The 21,982-nt window shown below is 43.0% G+C and overlaps 1 protein-coding gene across 11 annotated transcripts in view; it reads left to right on the top strand.

Annotated features, from left to right (window-relative positions):
• Positions 1-21,982, top strand: part of LOC113021787 (dedicator of cytokinesis protein 3-like) — a 229,871-nt gene that overhangs the window by 167,724 nt on the left and 40,165 nt on the right. For all 11 annotated transcript variants that reach the window (XM_026166510.1, XM_026166509.1, XM_026166507.1 and 8 more), the window contains 6 exons: positions 651-805; positions 13,581-13,662; positions 14,821-14,881; positions 15,081-15,228; positions 17,662-17,750; positions 19,633-19,758. In XM_026166510.1, coding sequence (XP_026022295.1) covers positions 651-805; positions 13,581-13,662; positions 14,821-14,881; positions 15,081-15,228; positions 17,662-17,750; positions 19,633-19,758 — 661 coding nt within the window. The remainder of the gene's footprint in view (positions 1-650; positions 806-13,580; positions 13,663-14,820; positions 14,882-15,080; positions 15,229-17,661; positions 17,751-19,632; positions 19,759-21,982) is intronic.

Raw genomic sequence — 21,982 nt, 5'->3', positions numbered from 1 at the left:
ACAGATTTATGGGGCACAATTAAGATACTTCCAGCAGAAAAAACTGCTACAAAGTAGTAGTAGTAGTAGTAGTAGTAGTAGTAGTAGTAAGAGTAGGAGTACATTTTACAGAGTAAAGAGCCTGAACTGGGTCACAAAGAGAATCCTTGAAAATATTTCCATATATCATTCATGTCACCAAGAAACTTTTCTCGTGCCTTTTATCATTAAGATAAATGGAGATATGAATTCAAAGCATTTAAACAGTTATGTTCTACAGTATTTACAAGCTTAGACCCACAGCTGTGCTCTGCAGCACTCTATCCTACTAATGCTGATACTTTCATCACAGAGTGTGAGTGTGACTCTTGGGCATCACGCTGTGTGCAGATTTAAACTGCAGCAGCATCACTTTGATGCTAAAGAACCAGAAATTTGATGCATGTTTTTGAGCAGTAATATGTGTAAAAACCTTTTTATGTACTTACACATCAAGTTAAAGTTAAATAAAAACGGTATATTTTAAGAAGATTTCATAGTTTACAGATGTTTCTGTTCAGCCAGGAGGCTTTGGTGTATATGTTTACTAAGACTGTCACACAATGTCTTTGTATTCTAATATGTGTATTTATATATTTTGTTTGTTTGGCTGCTTTTTTTGTGTGTTTTAGGGCGACAACGCCCGGCAGAGACATGGGGAACCTTGTAGAGTTCCAGTACCTCATCACCTGCTGGTCAACCTGAAGAGCTTCACCTACAACAGCATAGGCGAGGACACGGACATATTCTTCTCCCTGTACGACCTGAGAGAGGGAAAGACCCTCAGGTAGGTGGCAGCTGAACAGTCGAGCACAGAGGTGCAGATTTCCAAAAAGTGTGGGTGACACTCTTTACTCGTTTGATGTTTCGCAGCACCGGCTCCGTGATGATTAGTCTTTTCATATTTGTGCTGTAAAGCTTGTTGCTGTTCGGTCAAGTCAAACTGCATAGAAACATTTTCCACAACAGTTTGTTTTTCACTATAATAATTATTATTTTTTAATTTAACATTAATAGTCTCTCACAATAAATAAATATCCTACCAATCAGCATTCATTGCCATTTTATTCTTTTATAACTTCAATATTGATTTGTGGACAACAGCCAGAATTTTCAGTCCCCTGTTTGGTTTCTTGACATTGTGACACGACGCCATCACAGGAGAAACACCCTGATTATCAGCAGCAGGTAAAGCTGAATGTCAGCAGCACAGCAGGAGGAGCAATTATCCTTCAAATGAGCAAAGAGGAAACAGATGCAAGGAGACGCTTACAGAGACAAAAAGTCTGTAACTACGCTAAGCTAGGATGCTAACCTGAAGGAGACGACCTCAGCTCTATGTGACCCTGAAAAAGTGACCCTGTGTCCCAATAATGACATTCATATGTTACTGAATTGCTTTCTGTGGAGCCCCTCTGGTGACATGAGTGGGGAAAATTGTTAAGTTAATGATGCTTTGAAGTGAGACAGTAATAAATAAGTTATAGGACTGTAATAAATACACTGTGGCCATGTTTTGGTTAGAAATCAGTGTGTTGATCACACCGAGTGAGCACGGAGGCTGTTATCACCCAACAAGTAAGAGGAAATGGTATTTAAACTTTATTGAAATTTTAATATGAATTCCTGTGATTTTCTTCATTGATGTTGTCAGGTGGGGCTTTAATGTTTTAGCCTGGCCCAAATTCTTCAACGTCATCTCAAGTCAACCGTTAGCTGAAACTTGGACACAGCTGAGTTTTCCAGCAGGACGATGATCCCACTCTCTGTTTAGGGAGAGATAACCCGGCTAATATTAACCTTAACCAAACATTGCTGTAGGTGTATGTATATATTAGACTTATATACTTTTGATCCAGTGTGGATCAGAGAAAATCCAAATTAAACTTGTTCAACCAATAGTTGCTTTTTAAAGCCGTAAATAGAAAATGTCATGAGAATATTCATTTATTTTTCCGAGTATTCGCTGTTTTTTTGTTCTGGGCCTACTCAGTGCTATAAAAAGTTCTGAATACAGGCTGACATATGAAAAAGTTTCACTGCGTATTTTGGGAATTTGATCTTTTGAATCTGTTGATGAGTGAATCACTGATGATTGCATGTGTGAGTCACAGCGATCCGGGTTAGAAACCTTTAAATAAACCAAACGCTAACACACATTCAGTAATACAGCTTCCTTTTGTTTGAAAACACATAACTAAATAATAAATAACAATTTGATGATGTTGACATTTAGTTTCTGTTGTGTATCTGAGGCCAGAGGAAGTTTTTAATCGGCTTTAATGGAAGAGTATGTGAACGGTCTGCCAGGATCATGAGGCTGAAGCTGGGAATCGCAGGACTGATGTTGAATGTTAATAATGACCCACAAGCTGGGTGTGAGTCAGAACAGTGAGAAGAGTTCTGGATTAAGTTGGATGAAGAGGGAGGAAGATAGGGCGGAGGAAGGTGCACACAGGTGGAAGGCATCTTAGGTAGAAGAAACAATCTAAGAGACTGCAAGGTGGTGTCGGGGAGAAGGCGGGTGTTCGGCATTGGATGGTAGACTGTAGGATGACTTTAGATACCAAGGAGAGGAAGCGAGGAGCCGAGGATTAATGTGGTGGAAGCTGAAGACAGAAAGATGCTGTGAAGAGTTCAGGAAGGACTTGAGACAGACTCTGGGTGGGAGGGAAGAGTTACCAGGTGAAGATCAGCGAGCAGCAGTTTGGCTTCGTGCTGAGACGACAGATGTTTGTTTCGAGTGTTTTACGGCGTCTTTGTGGATCTAGAGAGTTACGGGGCATTATGGGGTGCCTAACTCAGCAGTGAGTTAATTAACCGAATCCCTTTGGACTGTTGGAGGTGGGAGTAGCCAGACACACCGTGACAGGCAGAGCAAAGTCCACAGACAAAGTCTTCAGGCTGGATTCAAACCCAGGACCTTTACAGCACCACGCCACAGTGTGCTGCTGTAAATATTACATGACCCCCCCCACACCACCGCCTGACGAATACCCATCAATTATGCATTCGTGCAGAGATCTCAGTGCCAACATGAAGAAGCAGTAATGTCAATAAGGAGGCTGATAAAGGCCACGTTTATGAGTGTTTGGGGGAAATAAATGTAGAGCTGAGTCTGTGAGGATGTTGATGTGTAGCAGACAGGACGTTTTTGGCTCTGTGTGATGTCTGAGCGAGGCGAACGTGTTCCCTCCAGGGAAAGAAAGAAGCTCGGTGAGCAGCCCCTTTTCCCCATTCTGGTTCTCTCTGTATCATCATTACAAACTAGCTAATAGGCTCCGTCCTCCCATCACACCAACAGTCCAGAAATAAGTTGACCTTGGCAGCTTGTTTTCACAGCCAAGTCTGACTCAGCGTTAGAGTCCAATGACCAGAGCTGCTCCTCTGAGATGCTCAGATGACAGAGGAGAGGAGACCTTCAGCAAACTTTATTGGTTTCATTTTTCATCTACAAACATAACCAAAGAGACAGTTTAACATATGTACAGTCACAGCTCCCCGATCCTACACACAGGAACTAAATAAACGCCTCAGTGCCTGACTTTCAAAACATTCAAATCTGTTTACCTCCAGCTCATCTCTCTACTCAGTACTTACTTTTAAAAGTTTTGCTTTAACCGTCCACCATTTTTTCCCAGAAATTTCTTCAACCTTAGATTTGCAATGAATCCTGGGCCACGAGGGATACACCCGACCCGTCCTTCAAATCCAGGGAACAGGAGCACGCATTTGTAGACTGCATTTGGAGGAATTTGGACAGCCTTCATCGCTTAGCTGTGATGTAATCAGCCTTGAATTTGGACGTAGCCATGTTCTGCCACTGTCGCACGTTGATGACGTATTTGGAAAACAATCCGGCTGGCAGGAAGCTTCTCTCTGAGGCACTTTTATCTGAGACTGTGTGATCTGATGCTGAGACTTTTTAGCCTGATGCCGTTAAGTCAGAAGTGCGACGGGGTTTCAGTGAAACGTGATGCTTTTTTGGCTACGGTCTCATGTCTGAAGCTGTTGATAGAAGTCTGACGATGTTTTCCGGAGACCTGAGGATGTTGCAGTTATGCTCTGATTTACGGCTTCAGCTCTCGTTCCTCCTGCCTGTCCACTACCTTCATTTCCTCCACTTCTCTGTCGGCTTTGCCAGACTTTAAGCATTTCACCTCATTGTTCTCAGCACTTTTCCTTCATTTTGCATCTTGCATCAGTTTTTGGGGAATGCCACCTCGTCCGTATCAGGTTGAGCTATTTCCAGGTTACCGTCAGCAGCGCGATGTCGGTGTGTGACGAAGGAGTGCTGACACGGAGGCAGGTGGAGGTTTAAACTAAGTGAGCCCTTTTATAGAGCTGATGAAAACACAGGCACCCCCAAAAATACACAAGGGGAACTAACAGGAACCTAAACTGGGAAGGAGCTCTGGGAAACAGGAACATGGAAACTGGGAGATGCATGAGGAAGTCTGATGTGTTTGAACAAGTCTGTTACTTCTCTCTCCAACGATTCATTCAGGCTGAAGCGACACGACAACCAAGCAATTAACCAAAGCCCCATTTTTCCAATAAGCACCGTGTATAAAAAAGAAAATCCAAAAGAAGAAGCGCAGTCCAAACGTCCCGAACTCTCTCCACAGCTCCACACGCTCACAACCACCTTCACACACTCACTCACACTCCCAGCATGCACTGCAGACAGAAAAGGAGACGGCGTCACAGCTGCCTGAAACGTTCTAAATAATGCTTCAGCTGCTGAGACTGTTTGCCCTGAGAGGAGCTCTGATCGGTGCAACTAAAGCACCAGCCTGTGTGGATCCCTCTGAGGTGGAGGCTGAGGTTTGTGATGTGGTTAGATCTCAGCAGGCGACGTCTCTTTTCTTTGGTTTTCATCCCAAAAGTCATCCCAGTGTCTCTGTGGGGATTTTTTGACTCGAAGCTGAAACCTTTCTTCCCTCCTCGCAGTCGCCACAGGCAAACTGAAGACTCCTACATGCTTTGGGCATCAGCAAACAGTGTTTTATTGTCAGGAAATCTAAAGTAATAACGTTTTTTTTAAAACAGTTCAGTTTTTAAGAGTTCAGGAAGCAGAAGACTCAAATTTCCTCCTTTTTAAGCTTAAGCGCCTTTCATCAGATTGCTGCTTTGGGGTTTGCAGATTTCTCGTTTGAGTTCAGGTCGAAGTGTTTCATCAGGATTTTGCAAAACTGGTGTTTTAGCAATAAGCAGACTAAACAGTTTCATGCTGAGCTCTGTGTCTGTGAATCTTTTCTCTCACACTCCAAAGTTGTGTTTGTTTGGTTCATTTGCAATTAGAAATTTGCAGGTAGGTGAGAATCTGAGTGTGAATGGTTGTCCTTCTCTAGCATCTCTCCATCGTGCACTCTTCCTCTCCATCAGTGTCAGCTGGGACTGGCTCCAGCCCTCCTGTGACCCTCTACAGGATTAAGTGGGTATAAGTGGGTATAGCTAATGAAGGATGGAGTCATTTGGAGTAATTTCTTGTAAACACAAAGGCTAAAATGAGGCAGATGGTGTGAATTTCAATTAGTTCTTATTCTTAATGTAAAACTGAAAAGTACAGAGTTTGCCAAGAAAAACAAAGTGAGAACACGAAGCCGACGGCTCAAAGCAAAGATGAGAAGAAGCTCAAAGAGACTTCAAAGTGATCGCCATGGTGATTGTACTCTAAAAACACGAACAGGTAGAAACCATCCTGACTGCTCACCGCTGCCTTTCTTACTGCTGAGGTTCAGGCTCTGGCTGCTGGGCTCGGCAGACGGCTTTAACCACACTGGGCTCTTTGCTAGCCGGCTGTCTGTGCAGACACTTGGAAAGAGCCGCTGTTGTGTTGGTGGTTTGATGCAGTTGTGTCTGTCCTGGGCACAGTTTGCACTTAGTTTGTCCGAGTCTCCGCTCCTCAAGAGTTGCAGACAGCTCTGCTACTTTCCTCCTTATGTAAAAAACTTGACCTGCTGTCAGCATCAATGCTGGAATTTTACCCAGAAGACTGAGGTTCAAGTCGAATGCTGGACTTTGACTGTTTCACTCATTTCTAGACATGTAGTTTTTACTCACTGCTTTGAGGGATCCTCATCATGGACATCAGTGTTGATTGTTGGTGCCACTGTTACACACTGTGTTTGTTCAGGCATCAACACCTTGACACGGTGGCTACAGTGGTGTGAAAAGTGTTTGTCCCCTTCCCTTTTGCATGTTTGTCACACTTAAATATTTCAGATCATCAAACAAATTTAAATATTAGAAAAAGATAACTCAAGTAATTTTATTGTTAAGGAAGAAAGAGCCAAACCTACACCTGTGTGAAAAGTGATTGCATGTTTTAGGCAGTGATGGAGGCACAAGTCAGATGCTGGAATTTCACTGTAAAGCCTGAGGTCCCCGTCCTGCGTCATTAAGGCTTCTGTTTAACATTCATTTGAGCGTATTTGTGTGGTTGGTTTGGGAAGAGATTATGATTCGAGGTAACTCGCTGCACTGGCTTCTGGTTACGTTTAAAATCAGTTTGAAATCTTGGATTTTACTGTTGTGGCATTACGAGGTGAGGCCTCACATATCGCGATCTTCTCCATCCTTATCTCCAAACTGGATCCGTATGTTTGCAGATAGAGGTCTTCTTGTGGCGCCACGTTCCCGTCTGAAAACTAAGATGGGCTGAACGTACAGCTGTCGCCTGTCACAGTGGGCTGTTCCACAAGCTTCTCTTTGCACTCGTTAATCGTGGGATCCTTCAGTAAACGTTTGTGTTTGCGTTGTCTTAATACCTCAGTGAAGCATTTTGTGACTGATTCTTGTGTAAAAAAAAAAAATTACTCACTTACTTACTAAAATATGTTTAGCATGTTTGTTTACTGGAAACATGTTTTTTGTCATATGTTACAAACAAGTACAACATAAAACAAAACTAGTTATGAAATGCAGTGTATTTGTATGGGAGGGGCTTATGTTAGGAGAGAGGGCTGACTAATAACCATCTGTGATTAAAATGAACTAATGCTGTGCGAGGCATGACCCAGGATCCTGTTCTCACTGAGACATAATCGCGTTTGTCTTCTTCACACCAAATCAAAGAAGCCCACCCCTCTTTTATCAGCAGCTCCTTTAATGTCAGGCTGTTGTTCCTCTGTTGAGTGTCTGTTCTGTGTAATGATAGCAGTCATGGAAAATTGGCTGTTTCACTCTGAGTCACTTCGCTCGAGTCGATTGAATATCTAAAATAATACTGTAAATATATGCAAGGTGTAGTTAGAGGCCTGTGCAGAATCACTGGCTTAATGTGATGCAGTGAAATCAGCCGTTAAATCGGTTAAATTGAAATAGCTTCACTCTACTGAATTTGATGAAAGTAATAGAAGATAATTCAGCCGGGTCACGTGTTTGGATATTAATCCTTTGACTGGAAGGTTGTGAGTCGCTGCTTTTGCTTTTCTCTGTCCCAGATTGAGGAGCAGATACTGGGAACAGTGGGTGACCAGAGATTCCTCCTTTATGTGAAGTGAACTTTTCTGTTTTTAAGAGTGTGATAAGTTTCTTTTTTATTGTGCTTTTATTTTTTCTATTTATGATAGTTTTTACTCTTTTAATGTATTCCCCAGTTTATGTTTTTTCTGCAGTTTAAAGCGGTTTCATAAAAACCTATTACTGCATGGTTTATCATGTTTGATAATAATACAGACGATGCAACAATGATGAAGGAATATTAATTAATTGGATGTCTGTGTGACTTTGCAGAAAAAGGGTTGCATTAATGCTGTGAATCATACCACAGCACCAATACAGCAGAAACCTCGTTGCGACACAGAAAGATCGGTGGTTGCAGTGAATTATTTGTGCTTTCATGACAGATTGCAGTGACCAGCTGGTCGCCAGAGGAACGATCATTTCAATCTAACTTAGAAATGTAAAGATTGGCGACACGTTGGAAACAATCTGAGTCAGTCTGTGACAGTGAGCGCAACGCATGTCTTTGGGGAAAAGACAGAATTGTTTCCATCTCCGTGTACGTTGCTTATATTCCTCTATAAAAGGATTTTTGAGCATCCACATCAATTTACAGTTTTGCAGGAATTTACAGGAGTTTCTGTTCCATGTGTACGAGATGCAGTCTGGACTCTGAATTTAGTTTATTAGAGTTAATCACTGTATTAACACAAACAGAGTGCAGACTCACATATTTTCTCACTATCATATTGTATCGCTTTGAAGATGCAACTGGCTGCGAGTGGTCGCGGTAATTTCGGTGAATCCACCGTCTCCATCCAGTGTTTCCTCTTGTGTGATTACTGCATTAAATAAACTTGTTTCCAGATCTGACGAGTTCACCAAAAAAAGAAATCAGCTCCAGAAATGAGTCGGTGCCTGCAGACCCCTCAGATAAAATAGAAATATACAGAAAAATATGTAGACGCTGCTTTGCGTGACAGCTGGGACTACTCCAGCTGTCAGAGGATGTTTCTGTAGCTGATTTCTCTCATCGTAACATCTGTCCATCGCTGTCACTTCCACAGCTTGCTTCTGAAGCTTGGTAACATTTATAGGTAATGTAGGACTCCAGCCTCTGGTCCAAGACAGCGAGCGACTCACCAGACTTTAGAAACAGGAGTGCGCAAACACGGGACTGACGCGAGGTTATCTCCAACTTTTATACACCTGATTCATCTTTTCTCACATAAAAATAAATCTATAGACACAGTGGTTGATTCCTGTTAACGCTTTATGGACAGAAAGCTCATAACACAGTGATGGATCTAGTAAAAAAAAGACTAAACTAAAAGGTCTCAGTACATCAGGGGAAGAAGCAGTAGGAGATAGAAGTAGAAAATTACTATATTGTCCTGTTCTTATCAGATATTGAGAAAATCCTCATGACTGACACATTTCCAAGTCCCTGATGGAGGCAGGAAAGTGAAAGTAGGCAGTAAGATTCCAGTTTGGATCTCCTGACAGGTGAAAAATCTGTTCTTTCCCTTCCTCATGAAGTGTGTCTGCGGTGCAGTGATGTGGTAGCGGCCTCAATATGTGATTTTTATTAACGTGTCTTTGGACAAATTTCCTTTGATAAGCAAAGGTCGTCCTGGCTGTGAGTGCTGTCTGTGCTTGAGCCGAGACTCTTCTGCCTGTACAGTATGTTTATATTTAGACTGAATGTCAGTGGTGTGGAAATAGTAATGGATTTCCATAAAGTGCATATGTGTGTGTGTGGGTGTGTGTGGGTTACTGCAAGCCCACACGTGCATGCATGCGTACATAAATGTGCAGTACAGCAGCTTATGTCTGCATATGCATGCAAGTACCCACATCTGTGTGCTGGGAGGAGTTTGGATAGGTCAGGACGTCTTCTGATTGCATCTGCATTGTTTATCTTCCCTCTTTCATATTGATGCAGCGATAAAGTTAATAATTCAGCCGTGTGTGTGTGTTTCTCCTCCTCTTAGTGAACAGTCTTTGTCATATGTGTATGATTCATTCACTTGTTCCTGCTGCCACCCAAAGGGATAGTTACAAATAACTTCGGTGGATAAAAAATCCCCTCTTGCTGATGTGGGCGGTCTTTTATCCTTGAAGCTCGGGTCCTCTGCCTGAGGCTTGGAAGCTTGAGGGTTCTGTGCAGTGTCTTTGCTGTTCCTAGGACTCTGCTCTTCTGGACAGAGATCTTGGATGTTGTTCCTGGGATCTGCTGGAGCCACTCGCCTAGTTTGGTGAGTGCCTCTTCTTTGAACCCTTGGTACTTCTCCAGCTACTTGTGTTCCTTCTGACTGATGTTGCTATCATTCGGATCACTACATCTATTGCTACAATGCTATTTTGTCAGTCTGTATTTGGAACTCACACAGGATCTTAGCATTTTGACCTCGGGACTTCCAGATTATACTCGGCACAGATGTTCCTGTACACTATGCCGGCCACTTGGTTATGGCGTTCCATGTATGCCTTGCCTGCTAGCATCTTGCACCCTGCTGTTATACGGTGGATTGACTCAGGGGCATCTTTACACAGCCTGCACCTGGGGTCTTGCCTGGTGTGATAGACCCCAGCCTCTATGGATCTTGTGCTCAGAGCTTGTTCTTGTGCTGCCATGATTAGTGCCTCTGTGCTGTCTTTCAGTCCAGCTTTGTCCAGCCACTGGTAGGATTTCTGGATATCAGCCACTCTTCATGGTTCCCATTTGCCTGTGGGATCCCAGGTGCTTGTAGTTGTCCTCTATGTCTGCAATGTTGCCTTCTGGTAGTTCGAGCCCCTCAGTTCTGACTACCATCTCTCTCTTTGTTATCATCCGACTACACTTCTTCAGTCTGAATGACATTCTAATGCTTTTGCTGAACCAGCTGCTAATTGATGAGAGACACCCGGAATGGCTAACTGAAAGCTGGACACTCTTAATCCCCAAGGATCCCCGGAAGAGACCGGTCCCATCCAACTAGCAGCCAATAACCTGCCTCAGTACCACACACGCATAAATATGAGGGAAGAACACGCCGTCTTCTTCCTACATAACATATAAACAAATAAAATGTTCTTATTTTGTCGATTATATCATTGTTTTCTTCCTTGAATCAAACTCTGACTGAATGAAAAAACAACCAGCAACAATATTTAAAGAAACAAAAACAGGATTTAGAGCAGAATGTAAAACCCATATCTCAGTCTTTCTTTGTGCCTCCTCACCCCCACATCTTCCACTAAGTCACAGCGTCCCACTGTTTGAGGAGAAATACATATTTATTGTGTTTTGTTGTATTTGTTTGGCCCTCAGTGTCTCTGGGGGATTAGAATAAATTGTTCCATTTAAAGAGCCAGACGCAGTGTGTGTCTGTGTTGTAGGGATTTGTGGGTCCTCGTTGTTGTTTGCGTATTACCTTACACTATAACCTCAGAGTCTTATCATATGTGGCGGGGGGTAATCTGCTGAGCAATAAAGACTATATGAGGAACAATGTTCTATAATGAGATACTGTATTTAGTTGGGCCGTTTATGTTAATGAGGAAGTTCAGTTAGAGGATTTCTAACGATTGGTGTGTGAACACATCGTCAGCCAACAGCTCATGTTTGAGATGATTTATTACAGCAGCAGAAAATAGTTTTAGTTTGTCATCAAGGCTCTGACCTCCTCACTTCAAACTAATATGGCAGAAATTTGTGAGCGTTGAGTGAATCGAGCGTACAGGTGGATGCAGAGCACCGGCACTTCATTAGACCCGTGAGCTGGGAGGGCATGTTTGATGTGTGACGACGTAGCTCGACGTGTCATCCTGATCACTCGCAGGTTTCACTCCATGCACGCAAACATTTCAATAGAAATAAGATCATGTAAAAACTAGAATTTGCATTTTTTGAGTTTATATTATGATTCATGTTGTTACAACAATCTGTCGCACAGGTGGCAGCATGTGCAATCTACTCTGTGATTGACCTCGTAATGTGATCACTTCTCTTCCCTGCACAGTCAGCTGATATCGGCAGCATTTCGAACCTCCACATAATCAGCATCTTCATTCCTTCATTCTGTTGTCTTTACCTGAGCTGAAAGCCAGGCGTGCCATTTCTGAGCATTGCTCACCTCAGTGTTTTGAAGCAGGTGCATCAGAAGCCAAGCTCTTCAGCAGACCCTTATTATCACCGCTGCAGAGAAGTTTCCCGATGTAAAGGCCATCGTCTCTGCCACCTCACTACGTGTGCTGAACACTGACGCAGGACTGCAAATATTCTACTAGTGCAGCTCAGAGAGAGACTGACTCACTGAGAATCGCTGCTTTCATTCTTCTGTTGTCTAAAGAAAAGGAGCCAGGAATGGAGGCAACATATTAAACAGGGAAGGGATTTACTTAACAGTGCTAACGAAGTGATGGCTTCAGTTGAAAAACTAATAAAATGAGAGTAGATAATACTCTAATGCATTGTCTCATAAACCCTTTTGCCCAGGACTGACTGTCAGAGCGTTCGTCCTGATTTTTCTCAGCTCGGTCTTGTCCAGAAGAATGAAGAACACGTTCTCCATCGCTCTTCTACTTCTTACACTTATTAATTTGCAGGAAACTTTTGTCCTATGCATTGTAAAATTGAGGTACAAACCGAACTTGAGCAGATAAAGGAACAGACAGAGAAAATCAGGCCCTCGCTGCTCCGTCTTTCATGCCCATAAGTCTGTAGGCGCATGAAGCAAATGGGAAATACAGAGAAGTGCAGCGGATGGTGATGGAGAGATGAAGGGCTCATTAGGTGGGTAAGTGCTCTCAGAAGTGGCAGCTGCTCAAGCAGTTTTTGAAGGCAGAAAAAAAGGATTTCGCTGACTGAACCCAGTTCAGAAACTCCACCAGGAGAAGATCGTGGATTGAGATTTTCTGGCTGGCAGTCGAAGAGCCGGACCGTTTTGTTGGAGGCATCCCAACTCAGACTTCTCTGCTGTGCTGTAAAAATATCAGAAGCTAAAATATAACCTTGGTCACTCGTTTATCATTTTCCTAAACAGGCATGACTGTGGTAGGGATATGTTGACTCGTATCTAATTATCTAACATCCTTTTAAATGTAACTCAGTTCATTACAGACTCTGGGGCTGTTCATGAAGCTCATAAGATAAAACTGTTTCCTCGTTTCTGTCATAAAGACGTTCTTACGACTGTGGATCCTTCATTGATGAGGATCGCCGATGTACAAATAATCGCTGTGAGCCAAAAACTCAGACTTTAGTTTGTGCTTAACACTCAAATATATAAGGCTGAATATCCCTGTCAGCTAATATTTGTATATTGATATTGTTGATTGATGTCGAAATATCATTCCCGATCTGGATTCCCGTTTTGTGCCTCCGCATCTCGATTTTCTGGCATCTGGCCTGAGGCGACCTCGCGTGATGTAAGACCTGCCTGCTTTAAGACTGACGGGCATCAAGAAGAACACGACAGTAAGTCAGCGAGTATCAGTGGATTTATGTGCGGCTCGCTCCTGTCAGACGTACTTATGATTTGAGAAATCTTCTAATGTGTCTGAGGCACGACGTGGCTGAACAAAGGCCCGTCAGCTCCGTCGCGTTTCCCTGGATAAATATGGGTTAAAAGAACAGAGTCGCTGACACCAGCAGACAATACTTTGCTGTTCCCTGAAGCGAAAAAGGCTGAGACATGCTGCTTTAGAGTTTCCTCACTGCTGGTACTCGCGGGGAAAAGGCTTGAGCAGAAATCCAAAAGAATTTTTATCTCTTTCAGAAATCCCTCGAGGAGACGGAGAGAGGGCGCCGGGGGTAAATTGCCAGCGGTTAGAGCTTCTCAACCTCAGGCTTCAGCAGCGTGTGCAGTTGACATGTGGCTGATATGAGGAACATTTAAAGAAAAACAGAAGTTTTTTAAGTTTTATTCACAGACTCTGCCAGATAAAGCCATCTGGCAGAATCTGTGAATAAAGAGAGAGAGAGACGGCACACACTGTTTCCCGTATCTCCTTTTCTCAGGTCAAATATCAGCGATAAAGCAGCACAGAGGCGGTGACGACCTGATCTCACTGAAAGAAATCGTTTTTACTAAAACTAACCAAAGTGGCCGTTGATTGTGTTGTTTCAGTGAGAAGTTCATGGTGAGACTGAACAAGAACGGAGGTCCAAAGAATCCAGAGAAGGTGGACCGGCTGTGTGCCCTCTTCACGGTAACAACACACACACACACACACACACACACACACACACACACACACACACACACACACACACACACGCGTTTAATGAAACTCGTGGTGCAGTGATGGTGTTTCGTGTAATTTAAGAAGGGAACAGTTGAAAAACTGAGGATCTAAAAGTGAGGAAGCATTGCCCCCTGTTGCTCTGCAGCAGAATCAGTCTGCAGATCGTTTGATGCATTTTTGCTGCACTAAAGCTCCCAACGTTCACTGATGCAGTTATTTGAATTCTTCAGTAATTACAAAAACTCAATTGAAGTCAGTATTATAAGGTGAATGCATGATTTACATGTAAGTCACAGGGGCGATGAAACCAGACGTGCTTAAATGATTAAGCTGGTTAAATCTGAGCGTTCTTGTTTCAACCCGAGCTGGAATCAGTCCATATATGTCTAAATTACACACATATTTATAAAAGTAATAAAACAATCCACTGATGCAGCAGTCTAAGCAGAGCTTCTTAGTCCTCCTGTCTCCCTGGGCCACCTCCTCCAGCTCTTCCAGGGCCTTCCCAAACCCAGCAAACCCAGGACAACTGGCTAATTTTCATGAAGCTCCTCAAACTAAATATCTCTGAAGCTGAGCCCAGTCAGAAGCTAATTTCCTCTGAAGCCTTATTCTTAGCTCGGGAGCCATAAGTGAGAAACATAGACCGACCGATAACAACTTCACCTACCCGCTCAGTGAGTGGTACAGCATCCACATCAGTCTGTCTGGCAGTCTCCTGCTCCAATCTTCCTCAACTCATGAACAAGATCCAGAGAAACTTGAGCTTCTTAACTTGGGGCAGGAAATCATTCCTCTCCCGGAGTGTTAGAAACCACGATTTTCCTGCTGAGAAGCAGTGCCTCAAGGTGGAAGTGTTAATTATCATTCCAACTGTGTTGCATTTGGCTGCAAAACCTCCCCAGCTGGAGCTGGAGATCACCTCTGACTGGACCAGCAGCACCATCATCTGCAAAAAACAGCAAAAGATGTGATCCAGGAGCTCCTGGCTCCACATCGGAGTTCTGTCCATAAACGTTACGAACAGAAACTCAGAGCACAAACCTTCTTTAATTGTAAGAAAAGCTGAAGCTGGTGGATGATGATGATGATGATGATGATACCTTTTTCTTTTTCTCACAGGATCTGAGTAACAAAGACATGAAGAGAGATCTCTATATTGTCTCACAAGTTATCAGGACAGGTAAGTTATGTTATGTTATGTAGGTGGAAACAATTCCTGCAGAAATGCCTGAAATAACAGAATAACTTTGTCAAGTTTATAATGTGCACCTTTATTAACCTGAAATACCATTCAGATTAAAATAGAAAGAAATGAATGCTGTCGTATGAATGGAACAGGAGCCTTTCTCATTATGTGACGCACACGCTTCTGGTTACAGGTCGAATGCTGCTGAATGACAGTAAGAAGGGTCCTCCGCACGTCCAGTACCGTCGACCGTATGGCTGTGCGGTCCTGGCCATGAGCGACGTGCTGCAGACCATCTCAGAGCTCAAAGAGGAGAAAGATTTTGTCCTTAAAGTGTACACGTAAGTGTCTGCACTCGCAGATAACGAGGCAAGAGAAAAATACTGAGGGTTCACCGCAAGTAATGGCCTGATTAGACTAACAGCACAGGACTCGAACCTGTGGTGAAGCAGTGACACAGATATGAGTCGCTGGTGTTGACATAAGCAGACATATGAATCCTAAATGAAGTGTACAGATCTCAGGTTTAGTTGCTGGCACTTCATTGGACAGATGGACAATGACCCAAGTAAAAAAATTGCAAATGCAACCCCGGGTTTAGGAAGGTAAAGAATCAGCTGATCTCAAACCTGCCGGCATTTCGTTTACAGAGGAGAAAACTAAAGGCAGGAAACACAGCTGCAGTCAGAAGCTGGCAGAGTTACAAAGGAGGAAACACTCACTCGTAATGAGTTTGGGCTGGAGAAGGTCGGTACCTGTAAGGGGTTCTTAATAAAATATTAAAAAGTAAACAAAATGTTTACTTTTTAATATTTTGTTACGATTATGCTGATATGTCCGGGTACATGTGACCCTCGAAATAAGTGGACTGTTGTTTTTTTGGTAAAGTCCTGATATTAAAGCTAAAAGTCTTTGTTTTAAATCCATATTTATCATATTACTGTATGTTTGAGTGAACTAAAATAGCAAAAGTGCCCAAAAATATCAGCTTACAGCACAAACTCAACACACCCAGAGCTCAGAGATGATATTTTCTTTTTGGAAAATCATTTTGTCCTACTCCAAATATTTCTGGGCTGAGAGAAAAGGTCAGAGAGAGAAAGAGGAGAAGGTTAAAGATAAGCGAGCTGGAGAGACAGTAAAGAGTGGGGCATGCCATATATTTTTATTATAGCTTTACTTCTGTTCTTATCGCTCTGTCACCACCAGCCTCTTCTTTTTCTCTCCTTTCCTTATTTGTAAGAGAGACCGAGAGCGGCTGCACAGCCTCACTGTCAGTGCAGTTTGTGACGTCAGCAGCTGTTCTTTCACTCACACGCAAAGTCGATGCTCGGCATTAGGGACTATCCCTCAGCTGAACCTCTAAAAACGTGCCTGCAGGATCTGTGTGTGTGTGTGTGTGTGTGTGTGTGTGTGTGTGTGTGTGTGTGTGTGTGTGTGTGTGTGTGTGTGTGTGTGTGTGTGTGTGTGTGTTTGATGCCTCAGTCTTAGCTGAACTGCTCGGGTCGGTTCACGGGGGGTTAGACGTCTCCTTTTCAGGCTTGTGTTCCAGCATCGTGTGACGTTAACGGGACCGAAATCATCAGTTTGTTAGAATCAGCCGAGGAAAATGTAGATCCACACGTTCACTCTGAAGAAAGACGAGTAAATTAAGAGTGGAACGAGCGAGTTGTTTTATTGGATGGGGCTGTTTTATGTTAATACAAAAATCCAGCAGCTTGACACAGCGTGGCTCATCCACTGTATTATCTGCAAATAGGTCTGCTAGTTACTGCTCTTTTTCTCTTTCCTCCTGTTGTTTCCTTGATTAATCAGTCGATCTGTAAAACTGTGAAAATGCAATTTCCTGGCCTCTAAATGGCTCAAAGATGCCATTAACGGGTGTTTAATCTGACCTTTGGTCTAATCTAAAAACTGTTTTCCCTTTATGAAACAAAAAAAATAAATAAAATGTATGATTTGGCCGAGAGCAGCACTCTCTAGTGCACAGAAGTGTGCAATACAAACAGAGATGTTACATTTTCCAACAAAACCACAGAACCAAAGATGCGTTTGCACAAAAATGCGGCAGGTCAGCACTCGAAATGGAGAGTGGGTTTGTCAAGATACCAGCGATGAAGCCCGGGTGAAGATGATCTGCACACAGACAAATGTTTTGTTGCATTTTTGGAGTAGCAGCAGGAGTGAAAGGGAAGCCTACAAGATGGGAGTGAACCTGCTGCCGTGTGTCGTTTGGAGATGATGACACCGACAAAGAGACAGGAGGCCCGGCTGAAGATATTAAGATCCACACTGGGAGTGAGCAGGATGGAAGGGATTTGAAATGAATATGATGAAGTTCGAGCTCCATGCAGAAGAAGAGAAGATTCAGAGGACAGATGTTTGGTGCGACAGGAGAACAGACAACAGAGAGGGAGAGATGGAGACAGCTGATCTGCTGTAGAGACCAACGAAGACATGGAAGAAAGACCTGCTCCAATTTATCCGTGTATTTAACTCCAAAATTTCCCCTCACTTCCTCTGACATGTCAGCGCTGCTGCTCTGCCTTGCTACCTGTCATTCACCTCACCACCCCAGCATCCACCCGTAGACCACGCCCCAATTTTATATTTTAATTGCAATGATTGATGGCACGTACGCCCCAAAGTAACTGGCAAAATAACTAGATTTCAAAAGTCCATTATATCCAACCGAACTTTTGTTGTATAAAAACACAAGTTACAAATATATTGTTATCCTTTATAGGACATGATTGTTTTTTGTTGCTCTCCAGGTGTAACAATGAGAATGAATGGTACCAGATCCATGAGAACATCATCCGCAAGTCCAGCACCAAATACACGGCACCCAGCACCAACTACGGTAGGAGACACCACGTGTTTGTGTACCCTGAGTTTGGATGATCGGACCCCAACAAACTGAGTGTGGGATAAAGAGCACATCTCTGATTTATGCTAAATACAAATACTGAAGCTCATAGTTACATTTAAGAATAAATAACTTGTTAATATCTCAAAGATCTCCACTTTCTTTCATGCAAACTTTTCTGGTTCTGAATCCTGAACAAGCCCCTAAACTGTTATGTTCCCTGAAACGGGCTACAGGATGAGGGGAGTAACAGTAGAGCAGCAGTTCCCAACCTCCAGGCCACAGACTGGTACCAGTCCATGAGTCGTTTGGTACCGGGCTGCGAGAGTGGAGGCTCGGGGGTGAAGTGTATGGTTTTCTGGGTTTTTATCAGTTTTTAGCGTTAACTTGGTTTCCTTCGGACTTTCCCCGTGTAATGAATAAATCTTCTTTTTTTTTGGTATACTGGTTTTATTTTGTATTTATGACACCTTAATGGCCGGTCTGTGAAAATATTGTCAGGTATAAACCGGTCTGTGGGGACCGCTGGCCTACAGGATGAGGGGAGTAACAGTAGAGTATCCATGTGAAAGAAAAGGTGAAAAAGATTACAAACTAAATCCTGATTTTATTAAAAGCTCTAACTTCGCCTCTACGCCCTAAATAATCCAGAAATAAAAGAAAAGCATCAGCAAACAGATAATGTTGGGAGATTGGAAATAAAAATGAAGAATCTGCACCTCAACAACACAAAAGAAGAAAAACCCACTCTGCAAACAGGAGGTCACAGTTACTCACCGGGAGCTTGACATAATTAAAACACAACACACGGCTAAGGCTACTGTACGTCTGGCCCATAGAGAGACTGAGCTGCTCTCCTCCCCAGCTCTTACACTGTAGGCCTGGTTGATCGCTGAGTGCAGCCAGCTGTGCCCTCACTCCACTGGAAATGACGGGCAACCCAGCTATGGTAAGAGAGGAGGCATAAAGGTTAGCAATCAACACCCAAACAACACAGCAGGCTTGCTACACGTATATCGGAGCACAATTTATTGTCCTAAAAGTATATTTTTTTTATTCTACTGGATTTTTTTGTCCAGGTGAATTATTTTGGCCACAAAACCCAGAAGCAGATGCGTTATCCTTGCAGGGTTACCCTGCAACATTAGCAGTGCAGTGGTGTTTTTGTGAACACAGCAGCCGAGGGTGGAGGCAATTTCTAGCACTCAGTTATTGCTCCAGCCCGCTCATGTTCTGTGTGGACCGTTTCTTCCAGTCACTTTATTACTTCTGTCAAAGCACAGAGGGCAGGAGCAGATTCTAGTCCTGCAGCACTTGTGACTCGTTTTATTTCATTGCTGATGAGTCAGCCGACATTTCAGGAACACTGAACAAAAAAAGAGTTCCCAGGAGCAACTTATTTAGAGCGTCTGACTGACACATGCAAGTCATCACACTGACATCAGCGGGAAAATCATATTAATTGGTGTCACTGTAGAGGACTCTCCTCTGCCCCAGTGTTAAAGTCTGTGAACTCCCATGACCCCGCACAGATATGTGTCTTCAAAAAAACATAATCCAGCTGCAAACTTTTGTTTTCAGGTGAAGAGATGAACCCAGACTAACAGGCTGAGAGTCTGCTGGAAAAGCAGTTTGGCAACGTTTAGCATGCATTGAAATGTTTGTTCTGATTCTGGGGAGATCAAACGAGCTCTGCAGCTTCAAAACTCTGTTTAGACTTTAAGTTTATCTGAATTTTATGTGTGGCCTAAAGGCTGTGCTTTTTAAATAGGACACTTTGTTCTGTCTTCTTCCTTTGCTTTTCATCCATCTCTCTACCCATCTTCTTTTTCTGTCAACCCACTCGTTCCCATTTCTTCCCCTTCACATCCTGCAGGGCTGATCATCTCCCTGCAGCTGCTGAGGGGCGACATGGAGCAGGTCCGCAGAGAAAACCCGCTCATTTTCAGCAGGGGGGTGGCCATCACACGCAAACTGGGATTCCCAGATGTCATCATGCCCGGTGAGTCACGTATCCAGCTTCATGCAGGCCTACCCATCGCAGCGCAGCGGGCTGTCCACCTCAACACTTCTATTCTTAGTTTACGTAAGCACACAGCAGAGATGGGCTCCGTGAATAACACGTAAAATAAATAAAAACAACAATTCAGGTTTGAATCATGTAAATGGGTCAGACAGGAATAGAAAAAGTGCTGAATGTCTGGGCGGGTTTTGTACATCTCTACCTTCTGCTTTTGAAGAAGGGAGCAAAAACACGTACCTGTTGAGCTGAAGCACAGAGAAAAGGTGCAGTGTTGCAGGTGTTCTTCTCGAGCAGGCATTTTGTAAACAGTTTTATTTCTTGCAGCTATAAAAATCTTCAAAAGCTTTGTTTGGCTTTCAAAGAGGCCTTTGGATCAATGTCCAAGTTCCAAACAAAGAAAGAGAATTTAGATTTGAGGTCCAGGATCCCTGAAAATAAACAAGTGACTTCAAGGCTGGACAGATGGACAGAACCACAGAAGCTGATCTGCGCTCCTGCCGGGCTGCTGCTTAATTTAGATTCCTACATGGGAGCAACAAAGGAGTGAATCTGGTTTTTCCAGCAGGAACGTCTCCAAAGCACTGGTCGAAGTAAACAGTTTCCCAGAATTGGACCCGCTTTGTGATATTCCTGTGTTAGCTTCCTCTTCTGAGAGCTATAAATCCATTACAGGGAGACCGAATGTGTCAGTTTGCATCTCTCCACTGACTTCATTTTAATTACAGTGGAGCTTCTCCTCCTGTAATATGTTAAAATGTTTGTGAAGACCTTCAAAGCTGTAAATGTGTTATTATTTAATAACCCAATAAACTGAGTTACAGGCTTGTAGATATTTAAGTCCACAGATGTATTTTTCATAAGTGTGGAAATCTCTTTCAGCAGTACTTAGCTTAAGTCACTTTGATGATTTAATGTCTTGTTGTACAGCTTCCCAGCTGTTTCTGTCGGTGTGTAAAAGATAATTCAATCTTCTCAACAAGTGCACTGCCTGCTGTCAGAGACGTGTTAGGCATGCACGCTCATTTATTTATCAGTCTTAGCTCTTATCTGCCCCAGAGGAGTGACATCATTTAGTCCAGCCCCTCTGCAGGAGACTGGAGCTCAAACTATCTGGTCCTGGGTGAGGAACCAGACAAAGAGTGATTCAAATGATTTGCCATGGGAGACCCTGCCAGGGGCAAATCCCCCCACCCCTGAAAAAAAAAAAAATATATATAAAAATCTCCACCACAATAAGGTAGTGATCGTGGTAGTGAACATGGAAATGTCGAGTGTTAATCAGACCTTTAGAAATCATTGCTGTGGCGCTGTGAGCAGATGTACACACAGTGCAGCAGCTTCTGGAGGAAGTAAGAACCAGGGGGCAGAAAAATCTGGCAAAAGAAAATAAAAATGGCAAATGTTTGATGAATCTTAGAGAAAGCAAAACAAATGAAAATAAAAAATATATCGTGATGTCTCACTGTGAGGGACTCATAGACTTCTTTAGACCATGTTGGAGGTTTTCTTGGTGCACTGTGGAGTTTAAATATGTGAATTTGTTTCCAACTTCACTTTGAAAAGTAAAATATTATAGTTCCTTAAGTTTTCTCTCATAAATTTGCAGCTGACACAAAGATTTTACATTTTTATGTTTGAGAAAACTTTTATTTCCATATCTGGATTTTAGGTTTTATGCCTCGTTTTTCCAACTGGCTGCAGCCTGATAAAGAAACCACAAAGATGGACAAGTGTGTGTTTGTGTGTGAATGCTGCAGCAGCCTGATATCACATCCAGGCAGCAGCTGGATTTACATACAAAAAGCATCTCACTGTTTACTTTTTGTATCCACTGCTTGCAGCTTCATTCAGTTAAAGAAACCTTACCTGTCCCACATTCATGCTTACTTTTTAGATTTAGCAGAAATACCAAACACTGATGCTGCTGAAGCTAAAGTGCTATGATCTCCACAGTCTCCTGTTAATTCATTTATGCAGCCTGTAAAATATGTGACCTCAGAAAATATTCAACATCCCGCATTTATGTGCTTGACAAGAGAGGCTTTCTTAGAGGCACAATTTCAGCCCCAAATATAATTTCTCCTCTGGTCTGTGGTGCTGCTTGTCCGGTGAGATAGTTATGATGCGAGCTGCCATGTTTTAGAGCTGCAGAAATGTCTGTTGCTCTTCAATAGACAGGGCTGAAAAATGAAGCTGAGGGCAA

Source organism: Astatotilapia calliptera, chromosome 5, assembly GCF_900246225.1.
Source record: "Astatotilapia calliptera chromosome 5, fAstCal1.2, whole genome shotgun sequence".
In the NCBI taxonomy this organism is placed as follows: domain Eukaryota; kingdom Metazoa; phylum Chordata; class Actinopteri; order Cichliformes; family Cichlidae; genus Astatotilapia; species Astatotilapia calliptera.
Note: the sequence above shows the minus strand (reverse complement) of the source record. Positions and strands in the feature narration are given on the sequence as shown.